The sequence below is a fragment of the Microdochium trichocladiopsis genome, assembly GCF_020744255.1.
Source record: "Microdochium trichocladiopsis strain MPI-CAGE-CH-0230 chromosome Unknown B0I36scaffold_8, whole genome shotgun sequence".
NCBI classification, from domain to species: domain Eukaryota; kingdom Fungi; phylum Ascomycota; class Sordariomycetes; order Xylariales; family Microdochiaceae; genus Microdochium; species Microdochium trichocladiopsis.
Genome location: NW_025763551.1, coordinates 933185 through 954650, shown reverse-complemented (window position 1 = coordinate 954650; position 21466 = coordinate 933185). Strand labels below are relative to the sequence as shown.

Here is a 21466-nt window from a genome sequence, read left to right as displayed (position 1 = left end):
CGTGTATACTGTTCCTTTCATGGGCCTGCAATGCTTCAACAGAATGTGGGCTTGCATGTGTCGAGAATCGCCATGCGCAGTCTTGAAGCCAGGGGACACGTCCCGTCTTGTGCTGCGCAACATCTTGGCCTTTTTTGATGGAAAGTCTTTCACAAGGTCATGATCCGCGGGGAAAAGTCGTGGAAGGTGTGTAATATAGCGAAATGGATATGTAAGACATGGAGACTCTGGGCGGGGGGTTGAACAGAACGCAAAGCGCGGGATAAAAGTCCTTTACGAGGAGGACAAAGAAGACTAGACGTCGTCGTCGTCCTGCTCCTAGGGAGGTCAACTCTCTCTTGCGAATACATCTTGTTCCGGGTTTTTCTGACCTTTGGGAGGAAAGCTTGATTGCCCATCATTGCATATGTATTCACGTGCTATTCTGTCTCAGTTGTCTGGCTTTGACGTTTGGTGTTTGGTGTGTTTGGTTGGCAATCTTTGTTTTTTTCTTTCTGTCATCTGCCTACCATACCCCCCCCCCGGGCCTGTCCGGTCGTGGAGACCACTTTATTTCCTTCTCAGGCCCAGCCGGCCAGCTTGGCCTTGTGAGCTCGGAAGAATGAGAACCGAGTCTCCGGTAAGGAATTTGGAACATGCCCGCTCGTTTCGAACGGGATCGAAATTATCCCCAGCACTTTTGCTCTCTGATTCGCCCCTCATAGACGGGAGCCGGGGGAGGAGGCGGACCGCACAGAGCGGAACCCGGACCGGGATATCACTGTAACGTCGACATTCCTTTTGGTCCTTGTTCGTGGCTTTCAAAAAAAGGTGGCAACAGATCTGCGTTTTCAGAATATTAGCAACACAAGTCGTGGCGGGCAGTTCCTATATTCCATGCTCATCCTGCGAATGCTGGTTCATACGTGTAAGAACACCGCGCTTCGGATTGCAGATCAGCTCAATAAATGCGAGCGGTGACATAGACATGGTGACCAGGCTGCCAGGCAGAAACTATTACTTGACAGCAAGGCTCAGCCACACTCTTATTGAAACGGCAAACACAGCCCAACTCAGCCCGATCTCTCTGCCTTGAAGCTGGCAGCGCAGCCCTGGCGCGAGGGTCGAGTGTTCAAGATGTCAGCCCCGCACCTGCCATGCACATTGCTTGGCAGGCATACTCACTCCCCCCAAGACGAGGCAGTCTCACGGCAAGAACCGTGAGCTGGAGGTCGAGACATGATTACAACGAGTGGTTCACATTTTCCCCATGGCCGGCCCTCATATCCCGCGGCAGTCACTAAATTGCGGCCTCTCTCCCTTGGCCACAGCAAGCTTCGTCAAGATGTGCTGTCTGTTTCAGAGCCACTGCCGCTCTAAGACTCCAGCACGACACGAGACATTGTGCCCACCACCTTATAGCCTCTTCATCCAACTGCACAATGAACGACAACGGCGTCGGCGTGGAGCTATCCGCAACCACCACAAACCCGTCCGTGCAGTCTACACCAACTCCACCTGCAGCGAGTCCATACCCTGGGGCGAGCATACCAGCCCACGGCAGGTGGTTCAGGCTTCTTATCCTAGCTGAGAGCGCACTCGTCGACAGCCCCTTGCAGGCTGAATTGCGACTGGTTGATTTGGACAACGCCGGGGATTTCATCGCGCTCTCGTATGTGTGGGGCGTTGTCGACACATCAAGTCCGAGACACATCATCAGTAATGGCTTCCCCATCGAGATCACCGAGAATTGCTATCAGGCCTTGTGCCATATCCGCTGCAGAGTGCCCCGGGCAGTCATCTGGGTGGACGCTGTTTGTATCAACCAGGCAGATGACAGCGAGCGTGGGCATCAAGTTCGGTACATGGGAGACATCTACAGCCTGGCAAGCTGTGTCTATGTCTGGCTGTCCCCTGCTGCCAAACGACGCGTGCCGTTGACATATCCATGGGTGGTGGAAAGAAGAGCCAGGAGGTATCGGAGAGTCCCACTGGCCATGGCTCGGGCAACCTCACGTGAGACTTACCAGAATGAACTGCGACGATATCGAGGTCTGTTCTGGGCAGATGCCAGACGTAAGTCGCCAACCAACACAATGCGTCTCATCAAGCATGCCGCTGATTAATCGTTTAGATGGCTGGAGAACGGGCGCGGTTAAGTTCAACAAACTTTCGTCAGCAATGCAGCTACTTGCAAAATCCGATTGGATAACCAGATCTTGGACGCTGCAAGAGTGCCTTCTGGCAAATGATATGATTTTCTTAGATGGCGATCAATCAGCTACTCTCGAGGCCATCCTCGGTGCATGGCATCGGAGAGCACCGGAGGGTTGGTGGTTCACGCTGGACTCATCCTTGATAGAAGCATGGCTGGCCTTCCCACGCTCTCACCTTGGCGCACGTGGTGCCGAACAGTCTCAAACCGCTACATGCAAATCGTACGCAGACGCGATTGTCGCCGCATACAATGATCTGGACAAAGAACCCCGGATTACCCGACGGACCTTCTACCTGGCTCATGCGGTACTTTTCGTGGTTCTCATGATAACTACTGCTTGCTTGGTAGCGTTTGTCCTTGCCCCACTTGGATCTCCCACTCTGGCCTGGTCGGCTGTCTTAAGCTTCTCCGGCGTGGGGACTTTATGTTTGTTGAACTTGAAGCTCACATATATCAACATCTTCAAACAGCGTCCAGATTGGGTAGAGACGAATCCATCGGGACTGGGTTCGAATTTGGGCACTCTTCTCGTGGTCCAGCACGCTCTCAGAACTCGAGTCTGTCTCAGACCACATGACAAGTGTTTTGCACTGTTCGGAGTGCTGGAACGTTGTGGTGCCACCCTAGAACCTCCCGACTATTCCAAAGAACCCTACGAAGTATACAAGGCCTTTCTTGTCAATCTTCTTGGTTGGGACACACGCGCCTTGCTTCTCATCGAAGATGCAGTGTCGAGTCTAGCTCAAAGAGGTCCTTCCTGGGTGCCAGACTGGTCATCAGGCACCGATGATCGATACGTTCAGATAGCGACGACGACACCGCCGCCAAGAACAATCGACCAATCTGCCTCCAGCGCCCCTGGTATCTCTGTCGAAGTTCTCGAGAACACTATCCTGCGTGTCGAAGCACGCCGGGCATACAAGATCTTCTTTTGTACCACAACTGGAGCCTATTCGAGCCATCAGTCGGCCTCGAGCGTGCTCTGGGCGATGGTGGAACGCATCGCCCTGTGGCTCTACGGTTCCCATAGGCGCTTTGATGATTGGATCGGCAAGACATTTGGTCCTCGCATGTCGGTCTTCGCTGTGTACCGAGGTGGGAGCGCCTCCTCGTCAAAACCCGGGATAACATATTACATTATGTTGATCCGGAAATTCTTGTGGCGTCGTAGGTTCGACCGGCATAGGCCCTTGCCTGCAAATTGGTTGTCCGAACTTCGGACAGAAATAGAGAGTAGTTACCTATGGCGACAGCCCTACTACTTGGGTGTCTGGAGTTTCACGACGTTTGTCAAGTTTGCCCGTGAGGACGAACACCACCTTTTTACAACCACAAACGGCACGCCCGGCTTTGCAACACGAGAAGTGAAAGAGGGCGATCAAGTCTGGAGCATGGGAGGGTTAAGTAAGCATATGATTTTAAGGCGAAGAAGGAATGGGCCCGGGTATGTGATTGCTTGTCCAACAAGCTTAGCAAGCGGCGAAACGCCGTCGTCAGGGGAAGTGAGGGTAATTGACCTCTACTGAGCGGCGGACAGGGGACGGTAGTCATCAAATTGAGTTTCATAGGAAGAATATCGGCATGCTCACATTGAGCGTGGTCTGGGCCGCCATGGACAGCGGCATGCTGATGCTGTCCCCCTAAAAGTAGCCAAATGGGGAAGTCCTCTCGGATCTTACTCCGAGGCCAGCCGTCGCAGGCTATAGCGTGGGATTTTCTTCAACCACAGCTTGTTCCCTCCTGACATGTATCCACAGCCTGTCGCATCACGAAGCCCGGAGGCAAGGCGAGGCAAAGGGCACCTGTCGGGCCTATTTCATGCGCCCACGCTCGCTATTTTCTCCTGGCGTAGAGCGAGAGTCTCGAGGTCAAAAGGTGCGTGCAGAGCACATTTGTGTTACCACCATCAATTCAAGGGCAAACCAAATCCTTTGACGAGTGTGGCGGCAAGAACCCTTTGGCGAGCTACAAGGTGTGAACCTGAAACAGGCTAGCTAGAAGCGACCTGCCACTGAGGCAGCGAGGTGTCATCTCTGCCATATTGTAAAGAGTTGGACATGAACTCGTCTGCGCGGTATGATGTCCACCCTGGCAAAGTGCTGGGTGGCATCAGCAGCAAGGCGGCCGATGCTGTTTCGACGTAAGACACAGTAGCACTGCCATCCAAGATCCCGGGTTGGGGGCGTTTGACTCGGTGATGTTGCCGGCATGTTCACAGGCCGGGGGGGGGGGGGCAGAAGAATGGGTCCTTTCTTTGGTTGGCGTACCAGTACGTTCCCTGGATGGGGGAGAAATGTCTGACTGGCCGGCTGATGACGGCATTTGCCGGTGGCATGTTTTCAGACCACGTCTCAGCGGACCCTACCATAAACGTCTCAAGCTCTAGCTTGTTTCTACTTTTGACCTTAAACACTGGGGCAAAAAACCCTTTCATTCAAGACGCTCCAACATGGCTGATCACAACCAGCCAGACGCGGAGAAGCTTGGGCGCCGGCGAGCTGCAGAGCAAGTCGCCTGTAGCGACTTGGATGTCACAATTGTCAGTGTTTGTACAGTGACAAGACACTGGTTGCGGACGTATTCTCGGAGCAGACTCGAATGGGCACCGGTCCCTGCGAGGCCTTGTCGTTTTCGCAGTGGTCAGTGGCAGATGAGGGGCTCGCGGTGGGACGACATTGACAGGGCGGCAGCGTCTCGATCTCTTGCCCGGGCCGCCGCCGCAGAGGATCAAGGCCCGGGGATGAATCCGGTTGGCACGAGCAGAGCCGCATGAGGCAGGGCAGCATGCGAACAGCGGGCTCTTGGTGGACAAGTGGCCAGGGCCCAGATCTGGCCCAGCCTGCACCGTCGAGATTTCCCGCCCTACGGGGGGCCGGTGGTCTTGGGTACAGTACTTGGTCGTGGAAGGCGAGAGCTAATGATGTATTGACGAGGGCCTGCTTGTCATGCCGCCAAACGGTACGACGAGATTGGAGCCACTTGCTGAGCATGGCGGCAAACGTTCGGATGCCACGGAGGTTTGATGGGCTCCCTCTCTATGACAGGTGGGCGGTGGTATGCTTTGGGCATGCAGGCACGCGACTTTGGGGAGATAAGACAAAGACATTGGGGAGGGGCTGCGCTGGCACCCGGAACCGGACGAGGAGCACGCGACACAAAGGACGACGCCCCCCCGAGCTAATCAGCAATCCACCACCAACGACCCGGCCAGCGCAGCCCACTTTGCGTGGAGAGGGATGGAGGCATCGCGGGCAGCAAGGAGGACCCTGAAGGCCGCCGCCGCCCGCGATTCCGCGGCCCCGCTGCTGCTGCGACTGTTACTGCGTCCTGCTGCTGCAGCGCGCTGGAGCTGCAGTCTCATGCAGGCACTCAACAACCACTCGCAGCGCTTGCTGGCACCACGTGCCCGTCGAGGGGGGACGCAGCTCTGCTCCATACTGGGCCGGGGCGAGGCTGGATGAAGCAGCACCTGCTGCCGTCCGTGGAGGCGGCCCGCGGGATTGAGGACGGAACCGCGCAGGTGCGTGCTGGTCGCGGCAGAGACTATCTTGAGTGCCAGCAACACAAGACAACCCCTCGCAATTGCGGATGAAGACGTCTTGGGCAGTCTCACTTGTCGCCAAAGACACGGAGCCGAACCGGAGGTCAGATTCGATTTTTTTAATTTTTTTTGCTAATAGAAAACATCAGGATGAAGGAAAAAGTCAAAACAACAATGAGTTTCCACGTTACTAATCACCAGGCCGCCAATGAAGGCGGCGCCTGCTGCGCCCTACAGCAGCCGGGTGGAGGAGCACCCACACCATTTTTGTATGGGTGGCTTGAGCAAAGTTCTAGTTCGAGGTTCTGGATCGCGGCGTTCCTGTTTGTCCGTCCAGTCGTCGCAGGAACCGGTCTCGGACAGGCTGCAGGTGGTGGATGGCAGACTGCCGTGTGCCATGCTGCCATGCGCGCCTTCACCAGCCTAGCGCCGTGTCCATGCTGCAGACCCGGCCTGCTGGCGAACCTTGGAAAACCCATGCCAGGCTAAGCTTTGGGCCTGACGCCCTTATCATCATCATCACCATCATCGTCGATGCAACCTGGGCTGGTACAGACAGGCTCGCACACGGCCATGTACTCTGTGCCCTTGTTTTTGCCTCTTCGCCACCCCGCCCGAGGGACAGCGACCGCGAGCTGGTTCTGCGGCCGACATTGTCACGACGAGGTATTATTACTGTGATTAACGTTGTCCCCGGCATGCCCAGGTGATTGTGTAGGTGCGGGCGTCGCCTGCAGCTGCCTCTGCCTTTGGGCACGCAGGCACGACTTCGGCCCCATCCAATTGGCACCACGGCCGGCCCTGTTGTCCCGGCCGGGGTCCCTGGCCAGTGCAGTGGGCCCGGCCGCCCGCAGTAGTCTTAGCACCGTTAAGTTAGCAGCACGCACCCGCAGCGCAGCGTCATCTACGCCCGCGTGCGCGTGCTGCGACTGGGCGGTCTTGGTAGCAGCCGGATCCAGCCTGGCACCAACAAGGACTGCCCAGGTGTTCCCTGCCTGCAATGGCAGGAGCGGCGTGCTCCAGGCCCGGCTGTGGCTGTCTCTCTTTATCTGCCACGGCCAGCGCTCCAAACATCTCGTGTTCCTTCAAAGCTCTCCTCTCTCTGCGTCGCCAATTCCTTGAGCTCGAGGCATTGCCCTCCGCTCTTGCATTGCAATTCATTCTTTTGCTCCTTCTCGCGCCGCTCTGTTCACCTGCGGTCCGCTGCCCGCTGCCTGCCGCCCGCTGATCCTCAGCGTGCCTGGACCCCTTCCAGGGCCTTCTGCCTCCAATTCCTGGTCGGTCCGCACAGCTTTCCGACGCACGCCAACGTCATCGGCCGCTCATCGCGCGCCGGGCTCACCCAACACAAGCCCAGCGCCCCTTCTTGTCTCAGCTGCCGCCCTGCACCAGCTACCGCCCATCCTAGCATGAAGTACGGCCAGCACCTCGAAGAGGCCTCGCAGCCCGGCTGGGGTCTGCACAACGTCGACTACAACGCCCTCAAGTACCAGATCAAGACGCACACCTCCCGCGACCAGGCCACGGCCGTTGCCATCCCTGGCCAGACTGATTATGCCTTGCAACGCTTCGAGGACGGCTTCTATGCCGAGCTCTGCGCCCAGCATGACCGCGTCGGGCTCTTCGTCTCCAGCAAGGCCGACGAGATCTCCAGGCGGATCCGTAAGCAGCCCACCACCCTCCTCCGCCAACATTGCGCCTGGCCTTGAACATTGGTTTTTTTTTGACCAGCGTGATTATATAGGACATCTGTCTGGACTGGTCAAGCGCCTGATTGCGCGTTGTCAGAACGAGGCTGCCTCCGAGGCCAGCAATCCCCTCGGCAACGGGAACGGCAGCACGGGCCCCTGGATCAAGCGGAGACGCAAGTTCGCCAAGTACTCGATGCAAGCTGCGGAATGTGGCGACGACATCAAGACCCTCATCCACTTCGTCGATGCACAGATAGTTGCGTTTCGCAAGATCCTCAAGAAATATAGGGTACGCGCAATGTCCGCTGATCACACGCGCAGAATTGGCATGCTAACGGCTCAAATCAAACGCAGAAATGGACCGGCTCGACATCGCTCAACAGCCGCTTCAGACACAATGTCCTGAGCTCACCAAAGAGTTTTACCCAGCGCGACCTCCATGCGCTACAGCTCGAGCACCAGGAACTGCTTTTTTTCATAAAAAGTGCCCCTCCATTGTTGCTGGCTCCACCGAACCGCCAGTCTGTCTACGATCCCCGGAGCCCGTCACACGCGCCTTGGCAAGAACGCCCGTCTTCTCGTACCAGGCCGACTGCGTCACGTTGCAGGTCAGAAGATGTTTTCGAACCACAGACCCCAACATCCTACTGGAACGAATATGACTGTGGTAGTGAAGCCGGCGACCATCGCGAGGACGATGGCTTTGCGATATACATCGATCCTGACCAGTCTGACTTCCCCGACCTTACACATATCAAGCAGGTCATCATCGCGCCGTTTGGGAAGCTCCGCACCTGGTTCAAGCCGAGGCAGCACACATCATTTGAAACCCGGCCGTTGCTCGATGGGGCCGAGCAGCAGACCGATTATTTTACGGCCAGACAACGCCCAACAGCAATCATCCACACGGACAATGAGGCGACCGAGGACGAATACATATCCTCCGACGAGCAGTCTGTTGGGAATGACGATCCGCGGTACACTTCGTTCGACAAACTCGAGAACCAACGATTCGACGACTATCGCGAATCCATGATGGCACGCGCGTCCATCATCGCGTTCACAGCCGCTTTTGCCCTTCTGATCCTGTCAGGCGTCCTGGTCGTAACAGCGGGCCCGGGCCTTAGTCTGCAGCTTGGGGCTGGCGTCACCGCCTCATCCGTAGCCAGCCTGTTTTGCGCCTGCATGGGTCTTGGTGCGATGTTTGCTCGTGATGATCCGGTCACGTGGATTTATTGCTCTACGTTGTGGGCGGCGTTTGGAGCTGTCGCTGTCTTGAATGGCTTCCTCCTTGTGGTAGTCGTTGAACGTGCTGGTATATGATGGTCTCGGCCTCTCGATATACTTTGGTTGTTGAGCTGCCTTGCTATTTGTGGCGGACAGTTGTTGTCGCGATACTTGGTTTGAGGTGGAGTTCTTGCAATGAGCTAAATGTTGCTTCACCAGTGAGCGATTGGTCTGTTGGGATCTTTCAATTGTCCTGTCGCTATTTGCAGAGGCCGATTGGTAACATCACCACGACTGGCAACCAGGCCCCCAGGTGATGGCTGTCTCCAATGAGACGACCGCTCCGGAAGCCGTCCGCATAGACCCTGCCTGGGCAATTTTGCATCATGGGGGCTGCTTTGAAGCTTCAAAAATGGTCTCAAACCACACCACCTGCGCCGTACCAAGGCCGTGTTAGCGGGTTTGATCGTGCTTGGGAGATTCGGTGACGCGTTGCGACCGATGTCTAGCTTTGAAGCTCAGGCCACGAACGTGGTCCTCGCCAGCGAATTACCAGCCTGACAAGAGAGTAGTCTTGCAGCCTCAGAAGCAATGAGCTATTTGGGAAGAGCACCGCCCGCCGTCTATGGTCGCACGAGCAGGAAAGCCATCACGAAGAGCACTGATCCAAAAGGCAAAAGGGTCCAAACAGAAACAAACCTGGTATGACCAGCAGAAGCAGCGTGACGTACGTCTCGTTTCTAATGACTTGTACTCACGAAAGGGATGAGGGATAGGGTGGTCCGGAAGAGCACAGAACATGCAAAGTGCCGCAGTGCACTCTCTAGGGAAGCTGGAACTTCCTAAAACACGACACCTTTTTATTTTCCGTACGTAGACAGAGCCACTAATTACTGGCCGCGAGGCACAATTATCCTCAAATCGATATTCATCCCCCCCCCCCCCCCCCATGAACGCCAGTGGCTATATATATATATATCTTCTGCACCGTTGGCTGCTCAGACGTGAATTTTGAACAACCATAGTCTCGAGAGACATTCTTGGATAAAGTGCCATTCAAGCCACCAATTATGGCCAACGCATCGCGTCATCCAATGGTTCTTGACATGTCAGTCGTCGCTGTTGCGCCCGGCGGCGAAACCACAAGACCGGGGCTGGGTCCTCTAGGATATCATCATATGAACCATGGCGCCGCATGCCTGACATCAACAACGTCCCACCACCTCAGATCGCCGCCGCCGCTGGTGCGTCGTCGCCTGGGACGACGACCCTGGCGCAAGTCCCGCTGCTTCCAGAACGACTCGATGATGCGCCTGAGGACAAAGACGTTGCCTATGTTTCGGCGCTGGTCCATCTTGTCGAGGGCATGGAGGATCGCGACACGCCGGTGGTCGCTGTCGTCGGGGGCCTTGTCGGTGCCGTTGGTGCCGGCCTCGCATGCGAGCACGAACAAGGGCCATGGGCTCGTGCAGGTGTCGAGGCTGCGGAGGACCGCGAATGCTTGGTCGAGGTGCTGTTGCTGTTGCTGTCGCTGTCGCTGTTGTGCTGCCATGAAATCCGTGCTCAGGTCGTGGTCATCATCATCGGGAAGGACCTGGTGCAGATAGACGAGTGCCGCGAGCCGATATAGCTCTGCGGTCGCGAGGACATGGGCTCGGTCGTGGGTCATGAGGCTGGTCTCTGCCTGAGGGTCTACATGCTGCCGGAGGGACTCGAGGTTTGTGCAGGTTCTGTGCCATTGGCGTAGCTGGACGTCGTCGTCGTGCGATGCAGACCCACGACGACGGCGCCGCCGAAGCTGCAGAGCCCGGAAAGTGTTCCCGAAATGGATGGCCTCCATTACCTCCACTGAACAGCCCAGGGAGCCGATAATCTGGTTCTCTATCAGCTTCTTGCCCTTTTTAATCATACGTGATGGGTTGATGCCCAGAGAAAGACAAAGCGAGGAGGGGGTTTGCTAACCAGGCTCGTATCGAGGTTGGAGGTTCGGATGATGTCTAGGACAAACGACCTTGGAGCCGCTTCCTGGAATGGTTGGCTATAGGCGCCGAGGACTTCGTGATACAGCAGCCAGGTGGAGAGAAACTGTTGGCCTGGTCCCTTACTGACGGCTGGTCCGTACAGTTGTAGAATGTGAGCAGCGCCGCTCAGATGCAGATTCCAGTTCCCTTCCTGCTCGTCGAAAACCTAGCGAGTCACCCCATCAGCTGTGCCGCCGCCTTTCTTTTTAGACATCTGTGTGCGCGCGCCACGCCAGGGGTCACAACACACACATACATTATAAACGCAGAGCATCATCGATGCAGCGAGCTGTGCCTCGAGGGCCTCGTGGCGGTTTTCCCTCAGCGCGTAAGACAGGGCGCGGATGGCTCTGGCTTTGTAGAGGAGTGCTTCGTGGCTGCCCCAGAGATGGCATGCCGCCACTGCAAGCACCGCGTTGAGGAGAGCCCGGGAGATCACGAGGTCTGGCATGACCAGGGCCATGGGCAAAATCACATCGCGGAACCCGTTGCCGGCATCAATCGTCGAAATCATCTTGGAGAGCTTGTCCCTATCTAGCAGACATGTTAGGTCATGTGGGCATGCTTGTCTGAGGATCGGGACTGTGTAATACAAGCTGCCCCGTGTCTACCTAGGTATGTAGGATCGATCTTACAGTAGTGCAACAAACGAGACTCCCTCTCGTGTAAGTCACGAAAAAGCGGGATGACGCGGCATGGCCTCGGCTGGGGCACGACAATGTGCTTGTAGAAGCTGGTCCCTGCATACTGACTAGCGATGTCCATGTACGTGAAGTGAAGGAACTGTGTGGCGTAGAGAGGAGGAGAGCTGGCTGGCGGGATGCCGCTCATGGCAGGCGAGGGGTGCCCACTGGGCCTGCGGCGGCCATCGTGCTGATCCGGCCAGGTGAGGCGGATGCCGTAGCCCAGGCAGCGTCGCGCAGAGCGGCGGCAGTTGTTGCACTCCGGGACGCCGCGGTCACATCCTATCTTGCGGGCTGCACACGCACGCGAGGTGACGGGGGCCCGGGTCAGCTTGAGACTGGCCGGCCCCGGGAGCCGCAGCTCCTGGCGAGTTGGTGAGCTCACCTTTGCAGGTCCAGCAGCCTTGCGATTTGCGGACTGCAGGCGGGATGGTCGCGAGGTGCTGCTGTCTCGGCGGTGCTGCCTCCATTCGGGCCAGAGTCGAGGTGGGAAGCCAGGGAAGGTGTGCTTGCAAGCTGCAGGGTCTCGCACATGCCGTCGGCTCGTTCATTCAGGGGCCAGGCTCAGCCAGCCAGTGTGGATGCGTACGCTATCTAGGTGGACGCTATATCAAAGGCACTTGCAACTTGCAGGTATCGTCGCCCGGAAGTGCCTCTCTTTCAGCACGAGCCATCTTGGTGTTTGCAATTGTCTTCAAGACTGCATTCGAGTGCTCCCTGTGGCTCCGTCTTCCAGACAATGAGCGTTGCAGCAAATAGCCATATCCAGCACCTGATCCATTCACCACCGCCCCACCACAGACCTCTCGGGAGTCAACTATGAGTCCAGCAAGGCTTTCCATAAGCCGACCTTCCCAGGCACCTCAGCAGGAGGACCATTTGCTACCCCACGCGGGTTCACTTCCGCTTCGGTGACATTACGGCAATCCGCCTCTTCGGTCAACAAACAACCCCCATCCCGTTTTGTTCTCGGCCACGTACCACTATCGGGCACCACCAGCCTACCTTACACACCTGGGTTCAAGTAGGAAGCCCATTTACGCCCCCGTCGTGGAGAGCGGTCGCGATAATGTGTGCCACTCTGAACGGGAGTCGCCTGCCACGGGGATAGCGTCAAGTTTAACCCCATTGGCAGCCCATGGCCATGTGAAACAGGAGGTGGATGAAGAGTCCAGGGCTGGTGGGCATGCTCTCCATATCTCGCTGCATTTGGAAGCGCCCGGAACGTCCTCGAGCTGTCGCGTGCTGCAGATCTCCCCAAGGGCCCGACATCTTGTCCCGCTCCGCATCACAAGCCAACCGCACAGAGCGAAGTTGGCGTTTTGCACGACTCGGGATGGCACGACGCAGAATGAGGAGAGTCTGCGAGGCAAGGGCTCGGCCCAGTTGTCGACAACAGCCCCTCACGGCGGCAAGGGGCCCTGACGCCTGGCGATCTTGTCAGCAAGCCGAGGACGAAGATTGCGACGGCCGCTGTGACGTGCTGGCCGGCAGCGAGCAAGGCAGGCAAGAATGCTTAACGTGCCTTGGTTCCCCACACTCGGCCAGTGGAGCCATGGAGCTGCGAAACCTGGGGGAGCCTCGGTGACTTCCAAACGGCCCAGTGTTGGGGTCAGCCGTGGCCGGCCACCGCGGGTCGCAGTGGATGAGCTGTGGCTGTGGTGGCTGTCGCCAGAGGCCTTCAGAGGTTCCGAGGTCACGAGTCAGCCCGGGCTCCCTGAAGGAGGCCGGACTTTGGACAGCCTGCCTGTGGCGCTGCGGCGAACCCCGCCGGGGCCGGGCACGCTACGCCTGAACCGAGTTAGGTAGGCGCCTCGGCAACTTCACATGCCTGCAACGAGCACTGCCAGGCCGACCTTGCGAGCTGCTACGCAATGCTGGTCACCACCACTTCCTTACTGTACCTATAGAAGGCCCTTTGTCACCGTCTCTTCCGACCGCTGGCCTGTCTCCTTCCCCCCATCTTTCTTCCCTCCACCTCCACACTAGCCTGTATCGCACATCACATATCCCCCTTTTGCGTACTCTGCCAGTCTTCACCATGTCTGTCAAGAACGGTAAGTCCCGCGACGTCCTTGCGCCTTCCAGCCCAGTCCCGATGGCGTCACATGTAAAACATACTGACGGCCGCCCGTAGACGAGTTCCCCTCCTCCGCGGCCTTCGACGCCATCAACGCCGTCCTCCAGGGCGACGAGGCCGAGCGTAAGAGCGCCATCAAGCAGGCCAACGCCGTCTTCGCCTTCACCCTCAAGAACGCGGCCGGCAAGGAGGAGAGCTGGCACATCGACCTCAAGGACAAGGGTGCTGTCGGCAAGGGCACGGGCGAGAAGCCCACAGGCATGTCTCATCTCTCCCGCCGCCACGTGTGCGCACGCGCTCCACGGCAACCAAGGCAACGTCATACTAACCACTAGTCGTCACCACAGTCACCCTCTCTCTCTCCGAGGAGGACTTTGGCAAGCTCGTCGCTGGCAAAGCCGACCCCCAGCGCCTCTTCATGGGCGGCAAGCTCAAGGCCAAGGGCGACATCATGAAGGCCACCAAGATGCAGCCCATCCTCGCCAAGGCCCGCAGCAGCGCCAAGCTATAGACAGTCCACACCCCGAGCGACCCTGACTGCTCACCTTGATGTGCTATGGAAAGCCCCATTTTCGATCCGAATGTCCCTCGCGCACGCGCAAACCGGTTTCTGCCACGCCTGCGGGACTGCAGTGGCGAAGAGCGCCGTGCGGATGACAATCGAAATGATGGAGCATCAGGGATACCACTCGAGGAATGCCCAATCAACTGCATTCTACGCGTTTGGCGGAGTAGATCTGTTATTTTATTGATACCTTTTGGGACGGACCGCCCTCTTGTGCCGTAACTTGCACACAGCGTGCATCAAAGGCGGGAATTGGTTGGCGTCTTGTAGCGTACCACGATAGTCCATGAGTCAAGGAATTGGAAAAGAATACTCTCACGGAGCCTGTTCTGGTATAGGTGATCACTGCAAGCGAGACTTGGATCAAGGGAGGCGCGTCCGGCTGCTGTGAAATACGCACACTACCACAATGCTCATTTGTATAAGTACTCAGAGCCACAACTGGCTTGACTCGCCATGGTTGCGCGGTTGGCGGTAACTGGGAATTGCGCCCATGACGCGGCCTGCCCAGCCTCGCGAAGCTTCTGTCGTAGAGTACTGCCCAGCGCGACTCCTGGGCTCGGCCGACTTATCCATTGTGTACAGTCAGTAAAGCCATTTCCACAAAGCACGGTTCCGTTGATTTGGTCTACGGATGCTGCAAGATGTACGCAATGAAACAGCTGCAGGGCGTGAAACGATTGGACTCGGGATGGCCAGTTGCTGGGTGCACGCAGGACGAGCCCGTGGCAGCCAATTGCGAGGTGTCCGCATGCCAGAGTCTCTGGAGCTGGACATCAATGTAGCTCCTCGCCCAGATCTGGCGTGGCGCTACCTCGAGCACGCGGCGCGTCCTGGACCAACCAGGCCGTCCTCGAGCGCTTCAGGCCAGGCAGGCGCCCCACAACAAGCAGGGAAGGCAGCTGCAACTGTGTGTGCGACTTGGGCAGGCACACACGGACCTTTGGCTCCCGCTGCACGCGCTCCTCTTCAACGCCAAAAATTTACCTGGCTCCATCATCATCAGCCCAAGCTCCTAGGCCCGTCATTGTCGGTCGCGACTCGTCCTCCCTCGCGCCCACCAGCGATCCTGCCATCGCCAGACCCGACCGCACATCTCCATCGGCAACCCCCCGGCCGACTGCTCCTTTTCTGCCTTTCTTCCCGTGCCCGTTTCGCCCTCCACCAGTCTGCAGCGCCATCAGTTCAGGCTTTTCTGGGTGACGCGCTGCCACGACCAGCTCTGTCTTTGATCCACCCTTACTCGCACAACCCCAACAACCTTCGCCGGCTCCCTTCTCCCTCTGCCTTGACCTTTGTCGGCAGCTTCACATCTTGCGGAATCTCGACAACATCAAATTCGCCTCACCATATAATCATCACATTCTCACTGTGATCCTGCACACAAAGTCTCCTGTTATGGAACGAGCCTAGTCATCGGCTAGCTTCCACACACAGCGACATCCATTTCTTGGTCTGCCATTTCACACGGCGCCAGCATTCTATCAGAGCGACTCGAACGTCTCGGTCTTCGCGCTCGACTCCAGCCCACAAGACATTCACAACCTTAATCAAACCAAGATCCCTTCTCCAACAAGTTGGCCTTCACAATGAGCTTTTATGGAACACCCAACCGGGCCCGGCCCGCGGCCGGCGAACCCGGATCGACTCCCTTCCGCTCTCAAAGCTCGAATCGGTTTCGGTCATCTCTCGTTCCCATGTCCCGCCAGACGGCGTCGCCAGGCCCGACTCGACCATCCGCAGCTGCACAGCAATCTGGCGGCAAACTTACTGGTTTCGCTACGACCCAGCGCGACCTCTTCCGAACCACGTCGACGCCGAAAGCTCAGCCTTTCGCCCCCGAGCTGTCTCCCGCTGCACAGTCGAAGAACTCTGGCGCTCGCAAATTCGCGGCTCAGCGGAGTGTCCTGAACGGCATGAACACCACCGGCGCGAAGGACTTGTTTCCGATGCGGATTCCATCCCCGGACCCCGAGCTATCTGGCGAAGCACTGGCTAAGCAGGTTCCCGAGGACCCCAGCCGAGCTGGCTCTGTGTACGCAGATCAGTACCTTGCCGACAAATGCCCTCCTCACTTCGACGACCTCCAGCGCCGGCAATTCTTTTGCATTCTCGACCTGCGTCGGCTCAAATATGCCGCAGACGAGATATTCCTGAAGAAGGATTGGAAGCTTAATATCCTGAACTTCGCGAAGGAGTACGAGAAGAGCAGATCGATAATATTGCTGCGCTACGGTCTCTACGAGTTCAAGAACGTGAAACCGAATCCCGAGACCATGCGGAAATGGCGCGCCGCGAACGGCCTCCCAGAGTTGCCAGAAGATGGGAGCGTCGATACACCCCAAGACACTGGCTCACGACGGACGGGTGCTTCTGCTGGTAAGCGGAAGGCCGACGATGACCTGACAAGTAAGAGCAGTGCGCCGGCAGTCAATGCCAACAAGCGCCGCAATCTGGCCACCGAGGCGACGGATGAGCTGCCCCGCAGCAAGCGTCAGGTTGTTGATGACGATGAGCAGCGGTCTACACCCTCTGCTGCGACATCCGCTTTCGCAAAGATACTGGAAAAGACGCAGTCTCCAGCAAAACGACCCTCCCCGACAGAGTCGTCCACATCCTCGATCTTCTCGAGCCAAAATGCGCCTAAGGAGGATCGCGCTTCCACGACAAAGAGCAATCCATTCAAGCCCGCGGTGAATGGAAACCCCTTCGCCGCATCGGCCTCGTCCATTTTCAGCAACCCTGCGAAGGGCGCAAGTGAAGGATCGATTCTTTCTAGTCACAAGGTCGGCACGGTTCCATCCAATACCTCTGGCATCTTCAGCTATCTATCGGAGAGTTCCAATAACAGTGGGAACGAGGTCGACGATGACGAGGGTGATGAGCCAGAAGACGACGACGACGAGGCTAGCGAGCCTGGGTCGCAGAACGAGCGCGATAGCCAAGAAGCAGCACCGAGCTACAACGCAAGCTCCGCCGCCAGCACTGGCACGAATACCCCTCCAGTCCAGAGCGGCACTGGCCTGTTTCCCACAAGCACGCCATCAAGCGCATCCAACATTTTTGGCACGAGCACCCCGTCTAATGGCGTTGAGCCAAAGGGTGGTCTATTCGGCCGAGTGAAAATGGGTTCCGATGGCCAGCCGGTGCGACTGACGCCAGGACCGGAAGACAAGGAAAACTCAGCCGCTGGCATGAAGCCCTCTGATACGGCAGCTAAGCCCACTGGTGGTAATTTCACCTTTGATGCCACTAAAGCCCCGATATCATTCGGTGCATCAGCATCGAAGCCCCCCGTCTCTGACTTCAAGTCAACGTCTGTCGAACCACCAAAGTTCGGCACTGCGCCCCCAAGCGCCCCGCCCACATCCATATTCGGCGCTTCGAGCAATGCTACACCTGCCGCGTCGCCATTGTTCGGCCCTCTGAGCAACCCGTCCGAGGCTACAGCGCCCAAGGCGGCGCCAGCGGCGTCCATCTTCGGCGCGCCAAAATCGGCCTCCCCAGCGCCTTCCATCAACTCCATCTTTGGCAACACTCAATCCAAAGACTCCGCGCCACCTAAGCAGGATTCCGCGAATGGCATCTTTGCAGGCTTTGGCCAGAAGAGCAACACCCCAACTCCAGCCACGCCACTGTTTGGGGCAGCCACAAACAAGAAACGGGGTGCCGACGACGATGACGAGCCAAGCGCGAAGAGGCAGGCCCCAGCAAAGACCTCCAGCACCAGCTTGTTCGGCAACCCGACACCCGCATTTGGTGCTTCACCTGCGGCTCCAGCTAGCCAGGCTGCAGGCTCAGTCTTTGGCGCCGCTGCGAAGCCTGTTGCGTCTGGTTCGATATTTGCGAACAGCAATGTCAATGCGCCACCGTCTGAAAGCTCTGACAAGCCGAAGCCACTATTTGGCACCGCCCCTGCAGCATCGTCGGCAACATCTGAGGCACCGAAGCCGGCTGTAGCCCCATTGTTTGGAACGACGACGAGTGACAGTTCAAAGACGTTCCAGTTTGGAAGTTCACAGTCAACTGCTACCCCTGCCAAGCCTGCCGAGGCACCGACTAAGAGCATATTTGCCAACGCAGCGCCATCGAGCAGTGGTCCGTTCCAGTTTGGAGCGTCAACGCCGCAGCCTGCCACAGACAACAAGCCCGCGACCCCGTCATTCATGTTTGGTGGAAGCAAGCCCGCAGAACCTGCTGCGCCAGCAGGCCCTGTGTTCAGCTTCGGAGGCAGTACCAACGCTTCTCCGGCCACTTCCTTTGGTGCAACGCCAAAGGGTCCCGGATCGCAGAGTTTCGATTTCAACTTTGGTGGCGGGGGCTCCGCACCTGGTGGAGCGTCTTCCACATTCAACTTCGGCGCAGGTGGTGGCAATGGCACGGGATCTGGGGCATCGTCGTTCACTTTCAGCGCTGGTGGTAACAACAGCGCACCGATCTCCAATCCCTTTGCGCAATCCAACGGCGGGGGAAGCAGTGCTCCTATGTTCGGGGCTTCATCCACGACTGCATCTGCACCTGCGGCCAAGCCGTCGACCTCGTTCAGTTTCGGTGCGGGTAGCCAAACTACGGCTCCCGGCAGCTCGATGTTTGGCAGTCAACCTAACGGAAGCAGCACCACCAACGGTGGACCATCTTTCAGCTTCGCGCAGGCCACTCCCCAGAAGGATTCTGGTGCGTCGAAACCGACCGGGCTGTTTGGAGGCTTGGGGCTTCCAGGTGGTGAAGGCTCAACACGTGGAGGTAGGTTCTATCATCACTGAGAAATCCTGTCAAGACCATTAACTAATGCCCCTCGCAGGGTCCCCCATGCCCATACCATCCAGTCTGGGCACTACGCCCGTGAATGGCACACCTGAACCGCAGACCCAGAACGAGGATGGTGACGCCGAGGCCCCTCAAGAGCAAGTCTCGTTGACGGAGGGTGGCCCTGGCGAGGAAGACGAGGAAGTCCTTCACGAGGTTCGGGCACGTGCGCTGAAGTACATTCCCGTCGACAAGGATGCAGATGAGGAAGACAAGAAGAAGTCTCCATGGACAACGCAGGGTCTTGGGAAGCTGCGCGTGCTCAAGAACAAGACCACTGGCACTGTCCGCCTCTTGATGCGTGCTGAGCCCCGAGGGCATATTGCTATCAACAAGGCTCTCTTGGCAGAAGTCTCTTACACCGCGAACGCAAAGACGCTTAACTTTATGACAGCCAGCGACACTGGTTCGGGTCTGGAGACTTGGCTGCTCCAGGTCAAGACGCCAGAAATGGCCAAAGAGTTGGCTGCTGTCCTCGAGGCAAACAAGAGCGCAAACAAGAAATAGATGTACAAAAATGTTCGAGCATAGGCATGTCTAGGACGGAGGGTCATGAAAGAGAGAGAGAGAGAGAGAGAGAGAGAGATGCCCAGACAAAGCTGGGGAGATAGTTGACTTATTTTGTCTTTGGCCATGGGGCCGAGTTGTCAAAAGAGTTTTGTTGACTGGAAAAAGGCGCGGCTAGCATACCCTTTTTTGTCTTTATATCCTGCATTTTTCGCGCTTTGTAGATTTCGCCCTCGCGCATTTATAATCAAGTATAGGGAGTTTTCGGGGGTTGAGACGATCAACGAAAGTTCAATCTGTACACATTTACATCTCAGTAAGGGATAGACCCTGCCCTGAAGAAATTTTGCTGTGACGACGATGTATTCCAGCGAGCGCGAGTACATGATGTGTATACATGACTTAAGTGGACAAGCCGACGACCACCCTGCTGTACAGGATGCATGCGTATGAGCTTTGGAGATTCTAGCTGTTTGTCAGATTGCGGATTCGACAGCGCGCAAGTGATATTGTGTGTGCCTGATCTTGTTGTGTTTGGATCACACACAACATTGGGTTGTATGGTGCGCGCGCGTGTCCTTGTCGTCGGTATTCCGTGATATGCTAGGGCAGGTTCCCCTTTTCGGTTTTTTTTGGTTTTTTTTTTTCATCTCTTTTTATTTTTTTCTTGCTCTCTCCCTCTCTCTCTCTCTCTCATGTTTCCCCTCACTCTGTCTGGCCTTCTTTCCAGCTTACACGCCATGCGCGACCGAGCTGGCCTGTTGGATGTCTGGGTGGTGACTGTCCCCTCCCCTGCCCTAAACTCAGGAGTCCACGTAATCACTTCTGGTCTTATGTCGTCGGAAACCGTTTGCATTATTCAAAGCAAGTTTCTTTTCTATTTCTTCGCTTATTCTGTGAGGTCATCAAGCTCGGCACATGACGGGAAGAGAGAAGGCGGCTCTTGTCGCTGTGGAAAGTATGAGCAAAGCCAGTGGAAAAAAGATATTTCTGTCTCCTTAGGCCCGTTACAGATGTTCGGTCAAAGGATGATTTTATACGAGCCAAGAAGGGTCATCGACGACTAAGGCCGTATGTACACTGCATATTGAATCACAAGTGATCGGCACGCACGTGTCGATGTAACCTCTCCTCACCCAGTATCACTCAGTAATTGTTGCTCTCTCTCTCTCTCTCACACATACACACACAAACACACATCTGTCTGTCTGCAGAGCTCTCTCTCTCTCTCTCTCTCCACACACGCCCCTTCATCACTGAGAAGGGGGGGGGTTTGGCGGGCAGAGGTGAATGGGTCTCGGTGGCTGGGTATCGCCTGACGTTTGGGAGCTCCATGACCCCAAGTACGAGGACGATTCGGGCTATGCACACAATCGTGTCTTGCCAATGCATGTCAGCAACACACCCCCCCTTGTCCCCCCAGGTAGAACAGGGGCTTGCAGAGAGAGGCGCACCCGCCGTAGAGAGGTGTGTGTGTGTGTTTATGTGGTTGGGTGGGTGTGCGAGCGGCCATGCATATGGGAGCGATCTGGCATCCTGGTTGATTATCGTCCGTCCACCAAACACAGAGCAGGAAAGAGAGATGGGGGAAGGGGGGGGAAGAACGAGAACGACAGAGAGAGAGAGTCCTGGTCTGTTCCAAAGGGTCCCCGGCACACACACACACCCCAGGATGGTTTGAAGGCGGCGGACAGCATCTCGATAGCGTTATGGGGAGGCAGATCGGTCGATGTAAGCACAGCGCGCTTTGCATGCATCTTGCACACGGCGGATCGACCACCACCAGCGCTCCACGCAACAGTAGCATCATAGCCTACGATCGTCGGCGACAAATCAGCTCACCAGTCCAGTGTCAGGTCTGGTCAGGGCAATCCTGACCCGCCCCGCCTCGCCGCCCCCTTCCTGTATCCCCCTGACCCATCGCATCGTTCCATCGATCGGCGTCAGGGCTTCAGGGCTTTTCAGGGGTGAGAGAAGTAAGCAGCCCAGGCAGGAAGACTCTGGCTGCTGGGTACGGGTGGTACGGCTGGTGCCACCCGATCCTTCTGGCCGGGAGTGTACGCGCTCCCACTACGTCATGGCAAGCGTCAGCAACGGTCTTTGCCCTGCGTGACATGCGGCCGTTTCGGGCTATTGATAACTGATGAG

The 21466-nt window shown here is 57.0% G+C and overlaps 4 protein-coding genes across 4 annotated transcripts; 3 read left to right on the top strand and 1 right to left on the bottom strand.

The window, feature by feature from the left end:
- Positions 1-1421: 1421 nt before the first annotated feature.
- B0I36DRAFT_351899 (heterokaryon incompatibility protein-domain-containing protein) lies at positions 1422-4175 on the top strand (the record flags this gene model as incomplete). Its single annotated transcript, XM_046157058.1, has 3 exons — positions 1422-2055; positions 2246-3601; positions 4114-4175. The coding sequence occupies 3 exons, from the start codon at positions 1422-1424 to the stop codon at positions 4173-4175; spliced, it is 2052 nt and encodes a 683-aa protein (XP_046009179.1).
- Positions 4176-7147: 2972 nt separating this feature from the next.
- B0I36DRAFT_365600 (uncharacterized protein) lies at positions 7148-8752 on the top strand (the record flags this gene model as incomplete). The annotated part of the gene is made up of 3 exons (XM_046159168.1): positions 7148-7400; positions 7483-7718; positions 7784-8752. 3 exons carry the CDS (start codon positions 7148-7150, stop codon positions 8750-8752), a joined length of 1458 nt encoding a protein of 485 aa, XP_046009178.1.
- Positions 8753-9601: 849 nt separating this feature from the next.
- Positions 9602-11839, bottom strand: B0I36DRAFT_329564 (fungal-specific transcription factor domain-containing protein). Its single transcript, XM_046154724.1, has 5 exons — positions 11746-11839; positions 11313-11654; positions 10934-11211; positions 10619-10843; positions 9602-10529 (listed from the first exon to the last, which is right to left on the bottom strand). The coding sequence occupies exons 1-5, from the start codon at positions 11828-11830 to the stop codon at positions 9831-9833; spliced, it is 1629 nt and encodes a 542-aa protein (XP_046009177.1). The 5' UTR covers positions 11831-11839; the 3' UTR covers positions 9602-9830.
- A 1562-nt stretch (positions 11840-13401) lies between these two features.
- B0I36DRAFT_365598 (SCP2 sterol-binding domain-containing protein) lies at positions 13402-13951 on the top strand (the record flags this gene model as incomplete). Its single annotated transcript, XM_046159167.1, has 3 exons — positions 13402-13417; positions 13498-13724; positions 13808-13951. 3 exons carry the CDS (start codon positions 13402-13404, stop codon positions 13949-13951), a joined length of 387 nt encoding a protein of 128 aa, XP_046009176.1.
- Positions 13952-21466: the final 7515 nt, after the last annotated feature.

Excerpts from the sequence above, each read along its gene's own strand:
- B0I36DRAFT_329564 (XM_046154724.1), bottom strand. The coding sequence starts at position 11,830 with ATGGAGGCAGCACCGCCGAGACAGCAGCACCTCGCGACCATCCCGCCT. Across the intron at positions 11,655-11,745 it reads AGGCTGCTGGACCTGCAAAG|CCCGCAAGATAGGATGTGAC; the intron begins GTGAGCTCACCA and ends GTGCGTGTGCAG. Across the intron at positions 10,844-10,933 it reads TGATGCTCTGCGTTTATAAT|GTTTTCGACGAGCAGGAAGG; the intron begins GTATGTGTGTGT and ends GTGACTCGCTAG.